The sequence below is a fragment of the Mercenaria mercenaria genome, chromosome 8, assembly GCF_021730395.1.
Source record: "Mercenaria mercenaria strain notata chromosome 8, MADL_Memer_1, whole genome shotgun sequence".
Taxonomy (NCBI): domain Eukaryota; kingdom Metazoa; phylum Mollusca; class Bivalvia; order Venerida; family Veneridae; genus Mercenaria; species Mercenaria mercenaria.
In genome coordinates this window covers 4,518,052-4,542,734 of record NC_069368.1, presented here as the reverse complement: position 1 = coordinate 4,542,734, position 24,683 = coordinate 4,518,052, and the positions used below count along the sequence as shown (strand labels likewise).

The window sequence follows — 24,683 nt, the reverse complement described above, 5'->3', positions numbered from 1 at the left end:
ATTCAACTTAAAGACAAAAACGGAAACAAAAATGAAAGAGTTCAATAATTCATAAAAATAGTATATCGTGGCTATTATTGACCAATTATGACATCAGCAATTTGCCTGTAGGGGACAATGTGTATGTTGCGGTCAGACACCGCATGCATGCTAATTATATTGTCCTTCGTTTTCTCGTTTTTTGCGTAAAGAAGTCTCGTTTCTGTAGATTTTAGTCTGAGCGTCACACGTTTACTACATGGGTTAGTTTAAAGCTGTTATTTTTTCTTACGAGAAACCAGTTCGTAAGAACTAAATACTTTCATGAAAAGGCGCACGTGTATGCGTACGTCTAAGGGTTTAAACTTGTATACCACAAAATGATTTCGGTGAACAGTTCTACACTGGGCTCTCTACCGACCAACGGACAGCTTTGTTTAGCGCCGTTTTTCTCATTTGTTCAGTTATGTAACGGCGGACAGATAACGTAACAAATGTTCCTTGATTATTTACCAGTACTTACCTGTTCTCCGCAAGCAGTTCTGCTAATTTTTCTTCATGAATTAGAAGTTTAGGACATACGAATTCAGACACAATGTCTTTTATCAAATCGCCACGGAGACTTTATGCGTCTCGCCAGGGGATCGCAATCCGTATATCTGCTCTCTCCCTATATCAAATTAAGAGGGCAGGACCTTCAGACTGAAAATGTTGTCGGTTGACAGACGAGCAAATCACAATTTGAATTTCATCCATGCACGAATAACTTGGGCGGCATTCGGTATTTAAAAGATACACCTTTATTCTGGTATTTCTTAAAGGAAATTTCAACAGAACAGACGACTAACTTGCTCCAATTTATGAATGAATGAGTAAAATTTATAAAATAGTGCTTAAAAGAAAAACGTTCGCGTTATTTTCATTTTTTTTTTTGTTATTTGAGGAATAGGGTATGCAAGAAAAAGAATCTATCACTGGTTGAAGGTGCAGGTGGAAATATCTGGCTCTCGGGTAACTGTTTAATAACTCGACTGAGCCTCGTAACCGCCTAAACAGTTACCCTCGAGCCAGATATTTCAATCCGCACCTTCAACCAGAGAAAGATTCTTACAAGATGTACCCCGTATTTATGACACTTACACTAGATGCTTTCAACGTGTTTTACTGACGCAAATCAACATTAACGACTCTTGAAACGCACGAACATAATTTACCTTATTCCGTAACAGTTCGATATCCCTTTGTCTTCTACCGTGAACATGGTGCCAAGTGTTCAGAGTTAATAGTGAACATAGATAGACTTATAAAATCGCTGAAAATGCGGATGTTTTGGGATTCAAGTCTCTGTGAAACATTTCAGGTTATGATATGTCGACTTCCCAGTTTTAAGGGTGCAAAATGACCACAGGAAGAGGTTCCCCTGAACATCATTTCAGAAAGGGACCGACATATGGGTAGTACCACCGACCTTAACAAGTTAAATGGATGGCCTTATCACATGACCGAGCCGGTGCTCAAACGCACGTCGGTGAGAGGCCAGACATTCGAATTATGCGACCATCACCACCACGACCCTGTGATGAAACCATGAAACAGCTCAGTATCATTTGAAGATCAACATACGAGCCGCGCCTTGAGAAAACCAACATAGTGCGTTTGCGACCAGCATGGATCCAGACCAGCCTGCGCATCCGTGCAGTCTGGTCAGGATCCATGCTGTTCGCTTTCAACGCCTATTCCAATTACAGAAACCGTTAGCGAACAGCATGTATTCTGGCCAGACTGCGCGGATGCGCAGGCTGGTCTGGATCCATGCTGGTCGCAAACGCACTATGTTGGTTTTCTCATGGATGAAATGATGCTTTATTCTTTGTATGGTTTAACAAGTATGAAAGGTTCAAATCATAATACAGTAACAAAATGTGTCTATAAAACATGCATGCCCCCTACGATGGGCTCCCGGGATCACTACGACTTTTGTCCTTTGACCAACTGACCGTAAAAGCAATAGGGGTTGAACTTTGGACCAAAATCATGACACTTGAAAAATATACATTTTTGCAGTTGTCAAATTAAACAAAGGCATAAGTGAAGTTTTTATTTGCCTATTCTTTCTGGTTTCAAACTACGCAATGGAAGAGTTTGCAAATTACGAATGCAACTGTAAAATGTGGTAGAAAAAAAATGAAAAGAATTTAAACGTGCATCGTTTGAATGGTGCCATATGAACTGTTAATGAAAATGTTGAAAGAATAGGCAATTACAGAAACAGGTTTTTAGCGCAAGGTGAGCAGGGCTCTGACCTACTGACCTCGAAATTGATAGGAGTCATCAGTTCTGGTCCACCCAACCTGCTTGCCAACGCTGAAGGTTATAGATGGAAACCGATTTCCAGGCCAAGGTCAAGGTCACCATGACCTTCGAACAACCGACCTTAAAATCGGTCCGGGTGATATGCCAACCAAGTTTGAGGTTCGTGTGCCGAAGCATTCTTCATGTATCGTTTTCAGTCTCAAAGAAAATGTGCTCTTGACCTTTGACCTACTGACCCCAAGTAACGATAGTGGTCATCTACTGACCACAGGCAATCCTCCGAAGATTGACGCCTGAGGCTAAAGCGTTCTTCAGTTATTGATCAGAAATAGTTTTCAGTACCAAGGTCACTGTGAACTCGACCTTTTACCTACTGCATGCAAAAAACAAAAGCAGCCATCTACTGACCATAGAAATCACCCTATGAAGTTTGACGCTAGTACACCTAAGCATTCTCCAGTTATTAATCGGAAAACGTTTTCAGTCTCAAGGTCACTGTGACCTTGACCTTTGGCCACAAAAAACAATAGGGTTGATCTACTGACCACAGGTAATCGTTTGTGGTTCGACGCCTGTTGGCCAAAGCGCTCTCCAGTTATCGATTGGAAACTGTTTTCAGTCTCAAAGTCTCTATGACCTTGACTTTTGACCCTTTAAACAATAGGCGTTCTCACGTGATCACTGACACTCATCCTATAAAGTTTGACACCTGTAGGTCTAAGCGTTCTTCAGTTATATAAACGGACAGATGGACTGACAGGCCAACTATCTATCAAACGATGATATGGTGTAAAGTTAAAATTTTGAAGCCATTTATTCTGTTGTGTAACAAACTAAGGAAGATTCAGTTTTAAACCAGACAAGATAGGGTCATAAATGTGGCCTCTACAGTGTTAACAAGCTTTTCCTTTGAATCGAGTGGTAACCTAGTTTTCAACCCCACATGACCCAGTTTCGAACTTGGCCTAGAAATCATCAAGATAAACATTGTGACCAAGTTTCATGAAGATGAGGTCATAAATGTGGCCTCAAGTGTTAACAAGCTTTTTCTTTGATTTGAGAGGGTGACCTAGTGTATGACCCCTACATGACTCAGTTTCGAAACTGACCTAGGAATCATCAAGATAAACATTCTGACCAAGTTTTATAGAGATAGGGTCATATAGTGACCTCATGAGTGTCAACAAGCTTTTCCTTTGATCTGACTGACTTAGTTTTTGACCCCATATGACCCAGTTTGGAAACTGGCATAGGAATCATCAAGATAAACATTGTGACCAAGTTTCATGAAGATAGGGCCATAAATGTGGCCCCTAGGGTGTTAACAAGCTTTTTCTTTGATTTGACCTGGTAACCTAATTTTTTACCCTACAAGACCCAGTTTCGAACTTGGCCTAGAGATCATCAAGACAAACATTCTGTGCAAGTTTGTATCAAATCAAATGATAAATGAAACCTCTATATAGCTGAAACGGCCAAAATAGAAAACAAGAACCCACGATGGAATCTAGTCGGTTTTCGGGGAAAAAAACGAGAAATATAATGACTTAAGTTGTGTATAAGTGTGATTAAATTTGAATGTAAAATGTCACTTCTGTCGTATTCACAAGGTAAAAATTAAAAAAAATGGCTCTTTCAGGAACCTATGATAGGATCTCAAGGATTCATCATGGAATTCAAGATCTATTGCTGTTAAAGATATTTTGCAAGTGTGTATCAAAGCAAACCATAAATGCAGTCTCTTTATGGCTGCAAAAGCCAAAACAGCAAATTTTGGTCCTTTAAAGGGCCATAACTCTGGAACCCATGATGGGATCTGGCCTGTTGTCGAAAGGAACCAGAGCTATTATGCCAATACAAGTTGTGTGCCAGTTTGATTAATATCAATTGCAAAATGTGGTCTCTATCGTGTTCACAAGAAAAATTAGCAAATTTTGGCCCTTTAGGGGGCCATAACTCTGGAACCCATGATGGAATCTGGCCAGTTTTCGAAAGGAACAGAGATATTATGCCAATACAAGTTATGTGCAAGTTCGTTTGTTTGTTTGTTTTGGGTTTAACGCCGTTTTTCAACAGTATTTCAGTCATGTAACGGCGGGCAGTTAACCTAACCAGTGTTCCTGGATTCTGTACCAGTACAAACCTGTTCTCCGCAAGTAACTGCCAACTTCCCCACATGAATCAGAGGTGGAGGACTAATGATTTCAGACACAATGTCGTTTATCAAATAGTCACGGAGAACATACGCCCCGCCCGAGGATCGAACTCACGACCCTGCGATCCGTAGACCGACGCTCTACCTACTGAGCTAAGCGGGCAGGCTATGTGCAAGTTTGATTAAAATTGATTGCAAAATAGTGGTCTCTTTCATAATGACAAGAAATTGTGGACAGACAGAAAACGGATGATGGACGATCGCAAAACCTCACCTTACTGGTGAGCTAAAAAAAAATGTATACTATTGTCATTTTTTTTTATTTATTCATATATATCATAAAGTAAGTCTTTGCAATCAGAACATGTACCAGACTTAACAAACTTAGATTACAATATTAACGATTTTTTTTAAATAAGCAAAACAGTTTGAGAGCAGGACAAAATTCCCCAGACAACATCCCTACTGCTCAATTTGACCAAGGTGAATAAAATCCACTCTTTCATTTTGTAAAACAAGAACTTTAAGAATTTAAAAAAATTAACATGAATTAAAAAAAATACTTTTTAAAAAGATCACTACAAATCTTTATTAAAATGGAAACAAGTGAATATCTTGACATAACTGAAAAAAAATCAAAGTGGACTGTCCACCTTGGTCAAATTGAGCAGGGGGGTGGGAAGTGGGGGAATTTTGTCCCTTTTTCATTCCTAACCACCATAGGACAAACACCCCTCTATAGACACCATAGGACAAACACCTCTCTATAGACACCATAGAACAAACACCTCTCTATAGACAAGTAGTTTCTTTCCCATTATTGAAAATCATTAGAAAAACAAACATCTACAGGTACAACACTGTTCTAAATATTTTGATAATTGTTTTATATGGGATAACAGCAGGTGATGGCTTAAGTTTTTTTAAGTGTTTATATTTAAACACTTATATTTTTAAGGTTTCTTAAATTAAATGTACTTGCTGGTACAGGCTCTATGGGTAGGGTAGTGTATGGTATTTCTTTTTTTTTTTTGAAATAATAAGTGATGGCATTTGAACCTCTATATGCAGTGTCTGGGCGTACCATGTAAGGTTTTAAGCACTGGTATTCAGCAATAGGGGTAAAATGGCCTCCGGGGACAGGTTGTGGTCATGACTGTTTGTTTATAAAAAGTTAATTACATCATCATCATCATTATTATTATTGCTATTATGTACAACACCGCTGAGTATGTCATTGTATAGAAATAAGCATTTAATCAAATTATTCAGTTTCAGTTTAGTCATCCCAGTGGTGTTTTCACTGCTGTATGATCTACCTTTTCTGCAACAAGTTTTTTCTTAGAATCTCTCTTTAAACATAAGCCAATACTATTGATATTATACATGTATCAGTCTAAACAACTCAGAAGCAGGTAATAATCATTTTTCTCAATTTCCAACATGCTGTTAATGTTGAATTTATAGAAAAAAATATGTAAATTTCTGACATTTCTGATGAACTTTATTTGTAAAGATTGATAAAAAACTTCCAGGATAATCTTGGTTAGCATAAAAGCAATATTTCTATGCAAAACGTATGCAGATTTTCAAATTTGTTTAATGGACATTTTGATTTTGCCAGATTTTTTCATGGGGAAAATAAATTTTCAGCCATAAAATTGACATTATTCACCTTATTCTTCTTCCCTTTATGATATAAAAATTATAGTTTATATCTGGACCGTAACATTTAAAGAAGCCTGTTATGGGTTAATTTAAAAGGATCAAACAGTAGAGATATCTAAATTTCTGAAATCAAACTCAGTTTTTCTGCTGATTATAGACAGAATTTTTTTTATTGTTATTTTTTTTTCAGTCTTATTAGTCAAATTTTATTTTCTTTCCTTCAAAAGCTTGGAGAACTGCCTTCTGTTCCTGTTTACGTTTCTTACTGGCTTCCCAGGACGGGTGAAGACCCCCTTGCTTCTGCGTGTTTCCTGAAAAATATTACAATGTATGTGCAAAATATTCTGTTGCTTCTTGTGATGATAACTTTGTTTTAAATTTTGAAATTCATATTAAGTAAAAATTAGTTACGTAAAATTCTTTTTCTTTGACACCTGTTTTAACACCATGTGGACATACTATATTGAATGATTGTAATATTTACTGAATAATAACTTCGGTGCAGAGGTAAACTTTTAACACTGTCACAACCTTAATTTAGAAATAAAATGTGAAAATGTATGATAAATATACCATGGGATTCTTAACTCTGTGCCCAAATGCTATCACCAAGGCAACAGGTGAACTTACCCAATTTCACAACTTCAACAGAAAAAGTTTTGCGTTTTCTCATCTTCACAAAAAAGTATTGCTGTATCTTTTGGTATTTATAATGAGTCATTTAGCTGTCTGAATTCTTGAGTTTGGCTAAATATATGAAAAGAAAACTGGCAAAACTTTGCCTTTTTCTTACCCAGTCCTCTTCTATCATTTTGGCCATCTTCTCTTCCAGGTCTTTCAAATCCGCGACCCCTTCCTCTCCCTTGAAACCCTTCTGAGCCTCTTCCTCTGCCTCGAAACCCTTCTGAGCCTCTTCCTCTGCCTCGAAACCCTTCTGAGCCTCTTCCTCTGCTTTCAGAAAACTCTTGACCTCTAGGCCCTTGTGAAAATCCCCTGCCTCTAAAACCATCTGAAAACCCTCTACCTCTGTCTCTATCTGCTACATAGCTGTTTGAAGAACCTCTGCCTCTCAACGCTGGTCCATACCCTCGACCTCTGGAGAATGAAGGGCTTGATCCTCTGCCCCTGTAAATTGTTTGTATCACTGTATTAATCATTTATTAATATTGCATAATTTATATAGACATTCAGCAACATTATCAGATAAACTGTATTGGTGTGTTTTCTTGTCTTGTTAAGTTATGTTTCCGCTGAGCTATGCTCTGGTTAATTGGGACTCTCTCCTATTACAACCGGATTTAATTTAAAATTCCCCTTTCAGTTCTTTATAAGTGTGCTACAGTTTTATAGTAACTGTGACAAAAAGTTATTTAAATATTGAGATAATTTCAAATTAAACATATATGGAAAAACGTGCAAGGGAGGTTATAAAAAATATAATATTAAAAATTTACAAAGACATATTGTACTTAAAAAAAGAAAAGAAAAAACTGAACTATACTGAAATTTGGACATCAGTAACAGAAACAACCAGTCAATACTGTAGTTTGAAACAGGTCTACAAATCATATTTTGAAAACAGCTATCTTGCATGTCAAATATATGTGTAAAATCAATCGTCAAAACTACAGTTTTCATATAAGAGTAGTTCAAACTCAAACAACCAATGATTACATAAGTTTAACCTTTAGCCTGATGGCGGCAATTGGTTTTGCCTTTGCGACCAGTGCAGACCAAGATCAGCCTGCACGATCATGGTCTTCACTGTTTGCTATTCAGTCAGTAAATTTTCAGTGAACACCCCTTTAAATTACTCATATTATTAGTAGTACTGCCAAAATTGAATGATGGACCAGTCCATTTTAGAAATTTAGCAGGGTAAAGGTTAACCAACCTCCCCATTTTCTGTTCTTTGGTTTCATGCCTGATTCTTTTCCAATCTTCGTTAGACCTGTATTGACTATCCTTGCAAGCCATCATGTCACTAGACTTCAAGGAACCAACAAAGCAGGTCGTAAATGCCGTCATTGTTGGCTGAATACTACTTTCAAAGTTCCTTCCCATATCACTGTCAATCGCTTCATTATCAACACTTTCACAGTTACCGTCATCATTTACTTCAGTTGTATCTTTGTTATTAGATCCACAATCATCATCCTCACCAGTATCAAAAAACAGATCTTTTGTTTTCTTTTTACGCTTCACAGGTTTATCTTCCTTTTCACTCAATAATATTTTAGGGATTTCGTCTTCAACAAAATCTTTTGCTAAATCCAGTTTCTTTACGATCATGTCACCTTCAATTTTTTCTTTTAAAACCTTTTTCTTCTCAGTAGTTTTTGTGAATTTATCACTTTTTGAGTCTTTTTGTTTATGTAAACTTTTCTTGGATAAAACTCCCTTAGAATCAGGTATATTTGTTTTCATGTCTAGAAGCTTTGCTTTGTGTTTAATCATCTTATCTGAAGTTAGTTTTTTAGAAAGGTCCTGTTCATTATCATCAGCATCATCCTCTGACACACTACTACTACTCTCATCCTCCTCCTCATCATTCTTACTACCTTCATTATCATCTCCATCATCTTCACTATATTCATCACTATTACCTTCACTACATTCATCATCGTCTTCTTCAATACTCTCATCATAATCTTCTTCCTCTTCTTTACTACTATTTGCAACTCTAGAAATACTGTCTTCATCACTGATACTATCACTATCAACATTTTCACTTTGAACTTCACTTTGAATAGAATTTTTTGCATTTTTCTTATCTGTCTGCTTTTGTGTAGTGTTACTTTTTAAACTGCAAAAATTCTGATTTATACCCTTTTTTCTTACAGATTCTATATTTCTAATCTCTGTTGTTAAGCTATCAGTTCTCCCCCTATCATTTATAATTCTGTTTTTCTTTTCAACTATATCCTTTACACTTTCATCAGCTTCATCACTACTGTCATCAACATCATCATTATCATCATTGTTTCTTTCATTAACTTCATGGTCCAGATCGTTTCTGCCTTCTAGTTTCTCACCCAGGTATTTCTGAACAAGAGTTTCTGATGCTTTCACATTTGTTTCAACTTTTTTCAACTTTTCTTTTGTTTTCTTCTTTTTAAATTCTCTTGATGTGTGTTTGGTCATAAGGTATGCTGCAAGTTCCTTCCAGTCTTCATGCTCATGTCGGAACTTACCTACCTCTTGCATTATAAACTTATGTGCAGCCAGCCTGGCTAAGGCACGCATGTCTGCTGAAGTACCTGGCTGGAGTATTGAAAACACACTGTAAGCAGGTGACACAAAACGCAGTAAATCTGACTTAACACACTGTAAGCAGGTGACACTAAACGCAGTAAATCTGACTTAAGTTTATATGATTGTTTAAAATTTAGTTTATGAAATGATTTTAATGATATTGCAAGAATTGTCATCTTTATGTACATAAATATTAAACTGTAACAGCTTGCATGGTTCATTTTCATTCACTGTTCTTGAATTGTTATGCTGTTTAAAAAGTCAGAACTTTGTATCAGTCACTTCTTATTTGGAGTAAACAGTCCTTAAATGAGCCGCACCATGAGAAAACCAACGTAGTGCATTTGCGACCAGCATGGATCCAGACCAGCCTGCGCATCAGTGCAGTCTGGTCAGGATCCATGCTGTTCGCTAACAGTTTCTCTAATTGCAATAGGCTTTGAAAGCGAACAGCATGGATCCTGACCAGACTGCGCTGGTCTGGATCCATGCTGGTCCCAATGCACAATGTTGTTTTTCTCATGGGGCGGCTCAAATGATTTCCATTGTGGCAAGTGCCTCTTATCAATTTACCTTTGCAGCCAGGTCTTCAAATTTTTCAGTTGTACCCAGGGCATACTTGGAAACATAGTCTGGTTTCAACACCTGGAATACAAACCGATCATAACATACCATACCTAATAATATAAATCACCTTTCCAAAAGGAAGATTTTGCAAGAAAAATGTTAATTTTTATGTATATCAAGAGCTGTCAGAGGACAGCAACACTCAAGTTTCTTGTCAGTTGAATAAATATAAAAGTCAAAAAAGGGGCACAATTTTGTAAAAATGCAAAAACCTGTGCAGTGCATGTCAAATCACCACAGTGAACAAGTCTGTGCAGTTTCAATCCATTCCCATTTGTGGGTACTGAGATACCAGCTTACATATAAAAACTTAACCAAAAATTGCCAAGTCCTAAAAGGGCCATAATATTGTAAAAATGCAAAAGAAACCTGTGCAATGAAAGTCAGTTTACCACAGTAAATAAGTGTGTGAAGTTTCAATCTATTCACACAAGTGATTACTAAAATACCAGCTAACATACAAGAGGGTCATGATGACCCTGGATCGCTCACCTGAGTAATATGAGCTACATGTTTCAAATGTCAAACTGATGATAAAATATTAAGAAAGTCAGTAGGTCACATTCATGGTCAATGAAATTCAGTCTTACGATTTGTTTGCAGAACTGTGTATGTCATCAAAATTTCAAGGCTGTATCTTAAAAAACAAGAAAGTAGGTCAGTAGGTCAAGGTCACAGTCAATTGACATCATATTACTTGGGGTCATCAGGTCATTATAATTAAACAGTCTTGGAAATAGGATCAGATAATTTTTTAAGTATTTTTCCTATATAACTCACATAATAACTAAGTGACCCCAGGGCGGGGCCTCTTTTAACCCCAGGGGCACAATTTGAACAAGTTTGGTAGAGGACTACTAGAAAATGCATCATACCAAATATCAAAAGCCAAGGTCGTATGGTTTCAGACAAGAAGATTTTAAAACTTTTTTTCCTATATAAGTCTATGTAAAATTTGGGACCCCCGGGGCGGGGCCATATTTGATCCTACGGGGATAATTTGAACAATCTTGGTAGAGGACCACTAGATGATGCTAAATACCAAATATCAAAGCCCTAGGCCATGTGGTTTTGTACAAGAAGATTTTCAAAGTTTTCCCTATATAAGTCTATATAAACCATGTGACCCCCGGGGCGGGCCATACTTGACCCTAGGGGGATAATTTGAACAATCTTGGTAGAGGACCACTAGATGATGTTACATACCAAATATCAAAGCCCTAGGCCATGTGGTTTTGTACAAGAAGATTTTCAAAGTTTTCCCCATATAAGTCTATATAAACCATGTGACCCCCGGGGCGGGGCCATATTTGACCCTAGGGGAGATAATTTGAACAATTTTGGTAGAGGACCACTAGATGATGCTACACATCAGATATCAAAGCCCTAAGCCATGTGGTTTTGGACAAGAAGATTTTTAAAGTTTTTCCTTTCGGTTGCCATGGCAACCAGAGTTCTGCATGGAATTCAATTCTTTGAATAATTTTGAAAGGGGGCCACCCAAGGATCATTCCTGTGAAGTTTGGTGTAATTCTGCTCAGTGGTTTTCAAGAAGAAGATTTTTTTAGAAAATGTTGACGGACACACGACGCATGACAGACGACGGACATTGAGCAGTCACAAAAATCTTAACCAAACTGCAATGCCAATGCTCCACAAGTCTAATAGCTCTATCTATTTCTTGAATAGTCAATCTAAACAAGAGGGCCATGATGGCCCTATATCGCTCACCTGAGTACCATTGCTTTAACCAAAAACAAAAAGAAACAAGGAGCTGCATTCAATAAAAGCTTGATGCCCCCAGTGGCATCCTTGTTGATAGATTTTACACCTAAGTCCAAAACAAGGTCAAGGTCAAGGTCAAACTGAGGTCAGGTGATGTTTGAAGATGAGGAATGGTCACAGTTTACATCTGTATTAGTATCAATTCATTCTTGTAAGGGGTATTAATGCTAGACGAAATGGTCCCATTTGGTTAACCAAGAAATGGCCCTTATAAATCAAGCTAAGTCCAAAATGAGGTCAAGGTCAAATTGAGGTCAGGTGATGTCTGAAGATGAGGAATGGTCACAGGTTACATCTGTATTAGTATCAAGTCATTCTAGTAAGGGGTATTGATGCTAGACGAAACGGTCGCATTTGGTTAACCTCATACGTGGAACGAACGAATTCAAATCATAAATGAAGCTGCTATTGTGCAGACAAGGTCAAAATAGCTAATTCCAGCCCTATCAGGGGCCATAACTCTGGAACCAATTATGGGATCTGGCCAGTTCAAGAAAGGAACCAAGATCTTATTGTGACACAAGTTTTGTGCAAGTTTGGTTAAAATCAAATCATAAAGGAGGCTGCTATTGTGGAGACAAGGTAAAAATAGCTAATTTTAGCCCTTTCAGGGGCCATAACTCTGGAACCCATAATGGGATCTGGCCAGTTCAAGAAAGGAACCGAGATCTGATGGTGATACAAGTTGTGTGCAAGTTTAGTTAAGATAAAATTCTAAATGAAACCAATATCGTGCAGACAAGAAATTGTTGACGGACGGACAGACGTTCCTACATATGGATACTTATGTGGCTACTCTTTTGTTCTCTCTATTGTTCTTTTAGCCACGTAAGAGAAAAATACCCACATAAAAGCCTTACGGAATGAATGACATCAAAGAAAAAGTACAGTTACCTATTGTTCCTATAGCCACCTAAGTATGCAAATGTGAGCTCGGAAGGACTGACGAAGGACGACAGACGAAGGTGATCACAAAAGCTCACCTTGTCACTATGTGACAGGTGAGCTAAAAAAAACCCCACAATGTCAGAAATAATATTAATACAGAGGAACAAACAAGTTTCAACATCTAACAAATGAGCCGCGCCATGAGAAAACCAACATAGTGGCTTTGCGACCAGCACGGATCCAGACCAGCCTGCACATCCGCGCAGTCTGGTCAGGATCCATGCTGTTTGCTTTCAAAGCCTATTGAAATTAGAGAAACCATTAGCGAACAGCATGGATCCTGACCAGACTGCGCAGATGCGCATGCTGGTCTGGATCCATGCTGGTCGCAAAGCCACTATAAGCCACTATGTTGGTTTTCTTATGGCGCGGCTCAAATGTGTTTTGTGTTGCTGGTGGTATGATCATAAACAGTCCATGTTATTAGCAACATCTTTTGTATATTTGATACTTCGTTTTAATAAATTTCTTACTGTCTAAATTGGGAAGACCTTCAAAGCCTGCTTCCAGCAAGAAACATGGACCCATATTCATCAATGACTTATTTTAAATTAAGATTATGTTTATCAGTAGACTTTAAAATGCTTATTTCTCATGTATATAACAGTATATAAGCACACTTTACAGCTACAAGCAACTCAATATGATATTGTGAAACCATTAATATTTATATGGGACTATTTTTTGTTGAATTCGTTGTTGAGTCAATCCACATAATTAAAATGCTGACAAAATCAGTAAAATGCCCATTTATTTTATTTCAAAGCTCAAAATTGACCAAGTAATATTCCCACACAGTAGCCTTATTTGTCAAAACAACATAAGTTTGTACCCACAAAATTAACTGGCTTCACAATATATATATTGCTAAAGACAAAAATCTTACCTTGATTATTTTTATATCTTCCAGCATTCTGTCAGCTTTGTTTTTATTTTGACTTTTCTGACCTTCTGTGCCCCTTAGAATACAAAATATACCTTGTTATATAGTACAGACAGCTACTAAATGTGTTGAAAATGAGATAGCAAAATCTAATATTAGTACCATGGTAAGTAAAAATTAAGAATGACAGTTTAGGAAAGATGCCCTTACCTTTCTAAAGAGAAAATAATTAAACCTTTTAAAGTAAAAAATTCTACATTCTAGGATTTGCTGTTAAAACAAGTATTCTTCAACAGTTATGTCTAATTTGATCTGCTTACACAAGCTGAATTATAAATCTGCAAAATATTCCTTTATTTACAAGACATATACTAATAAACTATTATAGTTAACATTAAATTTAGTTACTCTGAATTAAAACAAGAGGGCCATGATAGCCCTATATCGCTCACCAGAGTTGATCTGGCCTACTGACCAAGTTTTTGATCCCACATGACCCAGTTTCAAACTTGACCTAGAGATCATAAAGACAAACATTCTGACCAGGTTTCATAAAGATAGGGTCACAACTGTGGCCTCTAGAATGTTAACAAGCTTTTCCTATGATCTGAACAGGTGACCTAGTTTTTGACCCCACATGACCCAGATTCAAACTTTATCTAGAGGTCATCAAGACAAACATTCTGACCAATTCTCATGAGTTTCAAACTTAAAATGTGGTCTCTAGAGTGTTAACAAGATTTTTCTTTGATCTTTGCCTACTGACCCAGTTTTTGAACCCACATGACCCAGATTCGAATTTGACCTGGAAGTCATCAAGACAAACATTCTGACCAATTCTCATGAGTTTCAACCTTAAATTGTGGTCTCTAGAGTGTTAACAAGATTTTCCTTTGATCTTGTCTACTGACCAAGTTTTTGACCCCACATGACCCAGTTTTGAACTTGACCTAGAGATCATCAAGATAAACATTCTGACCAAGTTTTAAAAAGATAGGGTCACAACTGTGGCCTCTAGAGTGTTAACAAATTTTTCCTTTTATTTGACTGGGTGTCCTAGTTTTTGACCCCACAAGACCTAGATTCGAACTTGACCTAGAGGTCATCAAGACAAACATTCTGACCAATTCTCATGAGTTTCAAGCTAAAACCGTGGACTCTAGAGTGTAAACAAGATTTTCCTTTGATCTTGCCTACTGACCTAGTTTTTTATCCCACATGACCCAAATTCAAACTTGACCTAGAGATCATCAAGACAAACATTCTAAGTTTCATAAAGATTGAGTCACAACTGTGGCCTCTACAGTGTTCACCATCTTTTTGATTTGACTGGGTGACCTCATTTTTGACCCCACATGGCCCAGATTCAAACTTGACATAAAGATCATCAAGGCAAACATTCTGACCAAGTTTCATAAAGACTGAGTCACAACTGTGGCCTCTAGAGTGTTCACAAGCTTGTCCTCTGATCTGGCCTACTGACCTAGTTTTTAACCCCACATGACCCAGTTTCAAACTTGACCTAGAGATCATCAAGACAAACATGATTCTGACCAAGTTTCATAAAGAAAGGGTCACAACTGTGGCCCCTAGTGTTCACGAGCTTTTCCTTTGATTTGATTGGGTGACCTAGTTTTTGACCCTACATGACCCAGATTACTGACCTAGTTTTTGACCCCACAGGACCTAGTTTCAAACTTGACCTAGAGATCATCAAGACAAACATTCTGACCAAGTTTCATAAAGATAGGGTCACAACTGTGGCCTCTAGTGTTCACAAGTTTTTCCTTTGATTTGACTGGGTGACCTAGCTAGTTCTTGACCCCACATGACCCAGATTTGAACTTGACCTAGAGATCATCAAGACAAACATTCTGACTAATTCTCATGAGTTTCAAACTTAAATTGTGGTATATAGAGTGTTAACAAGATTTTCCTTTGATCTGGTCTAGTGATCTAGTTTGTGACCCCACATGATCCAGTTTTGAACTTGACCTAGATCATCAAGACAAACATTCTGACCAAGTTTCATAAAGATTGAGTAACAACTGTTGCCTCTACAGTGTTCACAAGCTTTTCCTTTGATTTGACATAGTGACCTAGTTTTCGACCCCATATGACCCAGATTCGAAATTGACCTAAAGATCATCAAGACAAACATTCTGACTAAGTTTCATAAAGACTGAGTCACAACTGTGGCCTCTTGAGTGTTCACAAGCTTTTCCTCTGATCTGGCCTACTGACCTAGTTTTTGACCCTACATGACCCAGTTTTGAACTTGACCTAGAGGTCATCAAGACAAACATTCTGACAAAGTTTCATAAAGATAGGGTCACAACTGTGGCCTCTAGTGTGTTCACAAGCTTTTCCTTTGATTTGACTGGGTGACCTAGTTTTTGACCCCACATGACCCAGATTCAAACTTGACCTAGAGATCATCAAGGCAAACATTCTGACCAAGTTTCATAAAGTCTGAGTCACAACTGTGACCTCTAGAGTGTTCACAAGCTTTTCCTCTGATCTGGCCTACTGCCCTAGTTTTTGACCCACATGACCCAGTTTCAAACTTGACCAGGTCTAGAGATCATAAAGACAAACATTCTGACCAAGTTTCATAAAGATAGGGTCACAACAGTGGCCTCTACTGTTCACAAGTTTTTCCTTTGATTTGACTGGGTGACCTAGTTTTTGACCCCACATGACCAAGATTCGAACTTGACCTAGAGATCATCAAGACAAACATTCTGACTAATTCTCATGAGTTTCAAACTTAAATTGTTGTCTCTAGAGTGTTAACAAGATTTTCCTTTGATCTGGTCTAGTGACCTACATGTAGTTTGTGACCCCACATGACCCAGTTTTGAACTTGACCTAGAGATCATCAAGACAAACATTCTGACCAAGTTTCATTGATTGAGTCACAACTGTGGCCTCTAGACCGTTCACAAGCTTTTCCTTTGATCTGGCCTACTGACCTAGTTTTTGACCCCACATGACGGACGACACACGCTGGACAATGACCGGTCACAATAGCTCACCTTGTGCACTTCGTGCTCTGCTGAGCTAAAAAATAAGGTAAGAGGAATTTTAGGTCATTTAAGATGGAAAAGCAAGCCAACAGCTGTCTTACTTTGAGGACTGCAGGTAATGTCAATCTCTACATTGATTCATACACTTACTTTTTGTCCCTTAGTTTATGCACCTTCTTAACAAGTGCGTTTATAAGGTGTAACTTGGAACGTCTGACAATTGCCCTCATTAACACAACCTGCCAAAAAAATATTGACATCAGTAAATGTAACAGGCCTGGGATTCAGTCATAAATCAAAATCCTGAAAGTCTACATTTTAAAGCCTGAAATGTCCTTTTTCAATAGAGTTGTATAGGGAAATTCTGGCTGCCAAAAGCCTGAAATCAGGACCTGTCCTGAAAAACATGCAAAAGTTTTTGTAATCAGTAAAATTTTATTTTGTAATAACACATATTTTAGTAATTGAAAATTAACAATTACTTTCGTTAATATGATCATAACAATTGCTGTTATGCTGTCCATACTTTAAAGATTTACCTGTAGCTACAATTACTACTGATTACATTACCCAAAAAATGAACATTTTAAATTGCGGTAATTATATATCATCCCTTGTGGTTGTTGGCAACAGTGTTAAGACTATAAATGCTTCAAGGCATTTAGGAGTTAAGTAACAAAAAATATTTTTATTTAAATTTCAATAGTGACCTTGACCTACAAGCATAGATCATGTATGCAACACATTGTCTTATCATGGGGAATATTTGTGTGCAGTACTAAGATAATCCATCAATGCACATAAAAGTTATGGATCTGAAACGATTTAACTTGACCTTCAAGTGACCTTGTCGTAGGCTTGACCTTTTACCGACAACCATAGGTCATGTGCGCGACACATACTAGTCATACTATTTCTGTGTAATAATAAACAAGAGCTGTCTGTTGACAGCGCACTCGACTATTTGAAGAATTGATGGAAGTATAGGGTCAAAATATTACCAGAGATTTTCAGATAAAAGAAAAAGAATAGATAAGACAAACAATGTACCTGCATTTGTGGATTTGGATAAGTCTTGCACTATATGGCAATGTGTGACCATGATGGTATTAAAGCAAGTGTTCAAAGTTTCAAAGCCACATGTCAAACAGTTTAGACAAAATATGGAATGGTATGCAAAACTTAACTAATTTCTATGTCAACAAAGAGCCATAACTGAGCTAAAGTCCTTGTCCTAGTTATGTAGTTGTAGAAAATGTTATAACCTTATTTGCCACGCTTTAACATACAATGTCGCGCTAGTGACGTCCACGTCATATCCGTTGTTTTTATATGATTCTAAGATACGTTACGACGATTGAAGGTAGAACCTGGGCACAGCGTTGTAGTTCTTTACATCTCCAATGTGATAGTAATCTTGCCTACATACCGGTATGTCGACTATGGTGGTAAACAAGTGGTCAAAGTTTCAAAGTCATATGACAAACAGGTTAGGCAAAATATGGACTGGTATGAAAAACTTTACTGATTTCCAAGTCCAAAAAGGGCCATAATTCAGCCAAAATAGTTGACAGAGTTATGTACTCTTGCTTACAGATGGAAATCATGACGATAAACAAGCGTTAAAAGTTTCAAAGCCACAAGTCAAGTAGTTTTGACAAAACGCTGACTTTTCAAAGTCCAAAAAGCGCTGACTTTTCAAAGTCCAAAAAGGGCCATATTTCAGCCAAAATACTTGAAAGAGTTATGTACTCTTGCCTACAGATGAAAATCATGATGATAAGCAAGTGTTCAAAGTTTCAAAGCCACATGTCAAATAATTTTGACAAAACATGTACTTGTACGAAAACTGAACCAATTTCCAAGTCCAAAAAGGGCCATAATTCAGCCAAAATATTCGACAGAGTTATGTACTCTTGCCTACAAACAGAGACTGTTATTATAAACAAGTGATAAAAGTTTCAAAGCCATATATCAAACACTTCACACAAAATGTGAACTGGCATGAAAAACTTAACCAAGATTTTTAAGTTAAAAGTAGCCATAATTCCGGAAAAATCCTTGATGGAGTTATGTATTCTTGACTGGACATGGTGATGGTACAAAAGTGTTGAAAGTTTCAAAGCTTTATCTCAAAAGACTTTGTCAAAATGTGGACTGGTACAAAAAACTTAACCAAGGTGTGACGCCGATGCTGACGCCATGGTGATTAGGATAGCTCTACTTATTCTTTGTATAGTCAAGCTAAAAAATCCTTCAATGCAATTAAAAGTTATGGGGTAGAAACTAATTTTTACTTGACCTTAAGGCTTAATCAGTGACCCTAACTTTAAACCGACAAGCATAGATCACGTGTTGGCACATTGTCTCATCATAGGGAATGTTTGTGTGCCACTAAGATAATCCATCAATGCGTATGGGGCAGAAACAATTTTACTTGACCTTCAATAGTGACCTTGACCTTTGACCTACAAGCAGAAGTCATGTTCGTGCATAATCTACATATTGGCCTCTATTCACATATACCAAGTTTTATGAACCTAGCTTGAATACTTTTTGAGTAATTGCAGGATCCAGATTTGCAGACGGACAGAGGGCATTCCTATAGTCCCCTCCGGTGTTCTACCGGTACGGGTAGGAACACCGGAGGGGACTAAAAATCGGGTGACTTGAACTTATTGTCATTACAGATGGATGATGTGCTTTCTGTCAGACTCTTTTAAGCGTACATTGTACCTGCAGAGTTTTAAATCTTGCAGGCAAATGATTTTTTATGCATGAATAATGAAGATTTTAGCATGAATGGGAATGCTGCTTCCTTTTGAAAACAAATAGGCGGTACAGATTTGTTACTGACCTTATCTTTGAATTTAAACTTTCTAAGGTTTGTTTTTTCAAGACCTTTGTTAAAAATGGTTATATTTATAATTCAATTAAATTCATAAATATACAAAATTTTGATCTTGATTTTCAAAAAAAAAAAAACCTATGTGCTATAAACTTTGTATAATTTCATCAGTTTCTCATGAGAGTCTGTGCACAGATGTTGCAGTTCAACACTGGTTAGGTAACCAAATTCATAATTTTAACATGTCCAAAACATTGCGGAATGATACTTCTTTCTCTTGGGTAATGATTACATTCTACTCGGACTTTATCATAGACTCCGTGTAAAATCTCAAAATTTCAACTAAAATAAAGGTATTAAATCGATATAATATTTCAATGAAACTTCAAAGTTTTGTTGTTTGTAGCATCATCTGGGGCATGTTCAGTGAGAAATCTTAATTTGATTTCTAAAATAGTGTGATATTTATTTCTAAAGTCACTATATGTTCATTGTAAATATACTTCGTTATACCCAAGTGGAAACTGGCAGGTAATCGAAAATGCAGCTCTCTGATCGTTGGTCAATTTGAACCCCTAATGTACTGTGATGCCATAATAAAGTTATGAAATGGGGTAAACAATAACTTAATGGACGCAACCATCAGTAAATAAAAATAGTGTCAGTTAAATAAGTTGTAGCCAGAGGCAGAACTAGATCTTACCCTATTATTTAGTGCAACTTTGTCAATTGAAGCTGTTGGCGCAAGGTCCAATTTTCTCTGAAAACCAGTAGAAGACATTTCTGCTGTTTACTGTCAGAATCCTGAAAGCGAATCAAACATCTTTAACCAAAGAATTATAAAATACAACGAATGGCAACAGGAGATAATCTCACGTAAGCTCAAGTCACCACGTTATCTTATTGATGCGTTTGCTGACTTGATTACTCGTGATCAAATCAACAGACGCTTATTAAAAAATTACACTGGCGATATGGCTGGCACGTAATAAACGGTAGGCCTAAAGTACGAAAATAAGGTTATTTTCGTGAAAATAAGATTGTTTTACGAAAATAAGCCATATATTTTTTATTTCTTTATTTTTTTAATTCTTTCTTTGGTTTCTTAAAGACTATATTAGTATATGCTTCCATACGAAAAATGAGCGATTTTAATCTAATAATAAAGGAATAATCATCATTTATATGCAAACCGCGCTGATTTTACTTACGAAAATAACCGTAATAAATGGGAAAATAAGGCATATATTTTATATCAGTTCTTTTTTCTAAATTCTTTTTTTAGTTTCTTAAAGACTATATTAGCACATTCCTCCATATGAAAAATGAGTGATTTTTATCCAATAATAAAGAGATAATCAGCCGCACTGATTTCAATTACGATAATAGCAGTAATAATTGCGAAAATAAGCCATAATTTATATCGTTTAAACTTTTTTTTTTAAATATCTTCTTTTACTTTCTTAAAGACTATAACAGTTAATGCCTGTATGTGAAAAATAAATCATTTTTATCTTTTAGTGAGAATAACGGGAATTATTAACGAAAATAACAGGAATTATGTATTAGATTACGGGGATTTTAACTACTAAAATAACTTAAATAAAGTTACATATTTTAAATCTCTTATTATTATTATTTTTTATGAATGATACATGCATCTCATTTCAATGGGTTTCATGTAAATATAAATATTTATAATGATATTCAAAGTAGTTTATGATGTTAATATTTACAATCATAAACAGGAAAACGTTATATATATATATTTATATATGCAGAGAGATGCAGGTTTCGCATTTTAATAAACGGGAATAAGAATTACCTTTTTTGGTGAAATTTCCGTAAAATACATAGAAAAATAGTTTATATCATACAAAATAACGATTTATGTCTCTTTGAAATAATATGGTATATAATAATATTTCTCTCCATTGTTCCCTTTAATTGCTACTACAAACAACATATCACTTTTGATCGGATTATCACACCTTGATTAATTGTTTGTTTATATAAAGCACGTGTATATTATCTGCAGTGCGCATTGCAATTAACAATCAATCAAGCGATTGTGCTGACATCGGGTAACGCTTTGGTGTATATACTCAGGGGTTCCACTAGACCCGAAAACCCAAGAGTCCCAGGACCCTTGGGCCCAAATTTTGAAGGGTCCTTTTCCAAAATACAGGAGTCCTGTCCCAACACGTCAATATAATTTACTATAACATTTCATGTTATTTTAATTAGGTTTATCTTCATTTTTTTTTAATAACAGAACAGTGCTATAACACTCTAGAAAAATGTATCCAAAATGTACTATCCGAATACTGTTACACTTTCAGAATGTCATCGGAAAGTAGTTTTTGCTCAGTTTATTTGGCAAACTAAGCTAAATCAGCGATAGTTCCTCAAATAATGATGCTACTTATCATAAAAAACTGCATTGAAAGTCAGGTTTTTTTTTTAGGAATTTTGGAAATATGCATATGACATCGGGTGTAATTAGACCCGTGAACGGACATTCTAAACTTATTTTTGCTTTCGAAATTCATCAAAATTTGTGAAGTTTCTTGTTGAATTTACGATATGATCACTAAACAATGGTCTAATTTAAAGTTGGCATGAAAAAATCTTGCAGGGCACTTTTCACATGCTCGGTAATTAGCTGCTTACGATAATTTAATAATTGGCGCCTTTTTTGACAGTACACAGGATTCGCTTTATCAATTAATTTCAACACTTCATTGATTTCTTGTTACCTATGTGCACTCGCCGTGACGTAACTTGCTGATAAAAAATCAGCGAGGCATGTCTACAGGAGAAAGGGCGGGATTTAGCAGAGATCAAAGGCAGGAGAGCATGACCGCGAGTGTTTATTTTGAATACACGTGTCTATCGTGGAAATAGTTTTACTGAAGGAAATTAATGATAAGAGAAAGGATTATCAAAGGAAAATGCCCCCGGGTCCCGAAGGACGCACAGGCAAGTATTCTGCCGGGTCCTTTGAGCGTCTTTTGAAAATCTCCCGGGTCCGGACCCGGGGTCCCGGGTCAAATGGAACCCCTGATATACTTCAAAGAAAAGTACGACTATTATGAAAATATTTCTTTCTTCATATAATCGATCTCTATCTTATCATTAATCTACCAAATTTCAGTAACTTATTTTGGCATATAAAAAGTTATTTTCGTTACGATTTGAGGTATGTTAATAAATTTCGCTAATTATTTCATAAAATTGTTGGACTAAAATCATTAATTTTCGCTTCATAAGTGTCTTATGATCGTATCTATATAATGATATAAATTCAAGTTGAATTAGATAAAAAAATAAATAAAATATAGCTTTTTTTCGCATAAAAAAAGTTATTTTCGCAAGCGATTTTGACGCATGTTAATTAAAATCGCTAATTATTGGACTAAAATCACTTAATTTTGCTTTATAAGTGTCTAATGATCGTATCTTTATAATAATATAAATAAAAGTTCATTTAGATATTAAATGAATAAAATATAGCTTATTTTAGCACATAAAAAGTTATTTTCGCAAGCGATTTTGACGCATGATAATTAAAAATCGCTAATTATTTCATAATTATCGGACTAAAATTACTTATTTTTGCTTCATAAGTGTCTAATGATCGTCTATATATAATGATATAAATTAAAATTGAATTAGATAAAAAAAAAAATAAAATATAGCTTATTTTCGCATATAAAAAGTTATTTTCGCAAGCGATTTTGACGCATGTTAATTAAAATCGCTAATTATTTCCTAATTATTGGACTAAAATCACTTAATTTTGCTTTATTAGTGTCTAATCATTAAATCTTTATGATGATATAAACTAAAGTTCATTTAGGTAATAAATAAATAAAATATAGCTTATTTTCGCACATAAAAAGTTATTTTCGCAAGCGATTTTGACGCATGTTAATTAAAATCGCTAATAATTTCCTAATTGTTGGACTAAAATCGTTTAGTTTTGTTTTATAAGTGTCAAATGATCGTCTCTATATAATGATATAAAATAAATTTTAATGAGCTATATAATAAAAAATATATGGCTTATTTTCGTAAAAAAATCTTATTTTCACGAAAATAACCTTATTTTCGCACTTTAGGCCTACCCGTTTCATACAAAGGTAAAACTAGATCTCATTCAGTTCCCACATGATGTTGGCAAGATTTGCTTTAAATGCCTTTAAAGTTGCCGATCTATTTATTTTTATAGCTCTTTGCTTTAACACTGATCATCACATTTGTATTTATCCGAACTGCTTTTATCCGAAATTAAATGAAAAACAACAATGCCAGTTACGGCAATAATATTCGCTCACAGAATCTACAACTTAAACAGAATAAATATTATATTACGATATAAAATGTATCTGTTGCATTTACCTTATTCTTGATTAAAACTTGTAAATTTACAAAGTTTCCACAAAACATGTGTGAAAATACAACTTCCGGTGTTTTTCGTACACAGTAAATTTTGGGTGTGAGACGTTTCACCCCCAAAACTGTTCCTCCCAAGACTTTTCACCCCCAGGAGTGAAAAGTCTGTTTTTTATAGCATATGAAGACTTTTCACTCCCAATTTCTTTTTATAATTAAATATGTTTATAATGTTATTATTTTTTTTTTTTGGTGGGGGGATGTATAATTATGAATATTTTCATTTGTTTCATGATTTAATAATTTTATTCTATGTTGTTTATCAGTAGAGATAACCAAAAACTTCGAAAATAAGTTATTTACAAGGTTAGGCCTAAAAAAAAAAAATTCTTTGTTTCCGGTAACATGCTCAAAAAATTAGGGTAGGTAGGTCGAAATTTTTTAAATTTTTTTCTGGAATTGGGAGACTTTTCGGAAATTATTTTTGTGTCAAAATATGAAAACAAATAAGGGGGTTATGCCTTTAGAGCATCAGTAAGTTGATTTTTAACATCACTGGCCATGTTTAAAGCATAAAAAATGCAGTTTTGCAACTTTTTGTTAAAAAGTTGAAAAAAATATTCTCCAAGGCCATAAAAACATTTAGGGTCGGGCCAAAAATTTAGGGTGGGTCGGGATACCGGAAACAAACAATTCTTTTTTACGCCTTATCTTTTAATCAATTTGTTTGTTCAATGATTGAAAATGTGATTTTGATGATTAAAGGCACTTTTGATAATAATTTTAAAAAGTGAA

The 24,683-nt window shown here is 35.8% G+C and overlaps 1 protein-coding gene across 1 annotated transcript; it reads right to left on the bottom strand.

Annotated features, from left to right (window-relative positions):
• Nucleotides 1-4,753: 4,753 nt before the first annotated feature.
• On the bottom strand, nt 4,754-24,051 carry LOC123523157 (serum response factor-binding protein 1-like). The gene is made up of 8 exons (XM_045300829.2): nt 23,895-24,051; nt 20,194-20,294; nt 16,793-16,881; nt 13,617-13,689; nt 9,944-10,015; nt 8,010-9,379; nt 6,909-7,240; nt 4,754-6,426 (listed from the first exon to the last, which is right to left on the bottom strand). The coding sequence occupies exons 2-8, from the start codon at nt 20,269-20,271 to the stop codon at nt 6,311-6,313; spliced, it is 2,130 nt and encodes a 709-aa protein (XP_045156764.2). The 5' UTR covers nt 20,272-20,294; nt 23,895-24,051; the 3' UTR covers nt 4,754-6,310.
• Between the last annotated feature and the right edge of the window lie 632 nt (nt 24,052-24,683).

Coding starts and splice junctions, on each gene's coding strand:
- LOC123523157 (XM_045300829.2), bottom strand. CDS start 20,271: ATGTCTTCTACTGGTTTTCAGAGAAAATTGGACCTTGCGCCAACAGCT. Junction 10,016..13,616: donor AAGATATAAAAATAATCAAG/GTAAGATTTTTG, acceptor TTTGTATTCCAG/GTGTTGAAACCAGACTATGT. Junction 6,427..6,908: donor AAATGATAGAAGAGGACTGG/GTAAGAAAAAGG, acceptor AATATTTTTCAG/GAAACACGCAGAAGCAAGGG.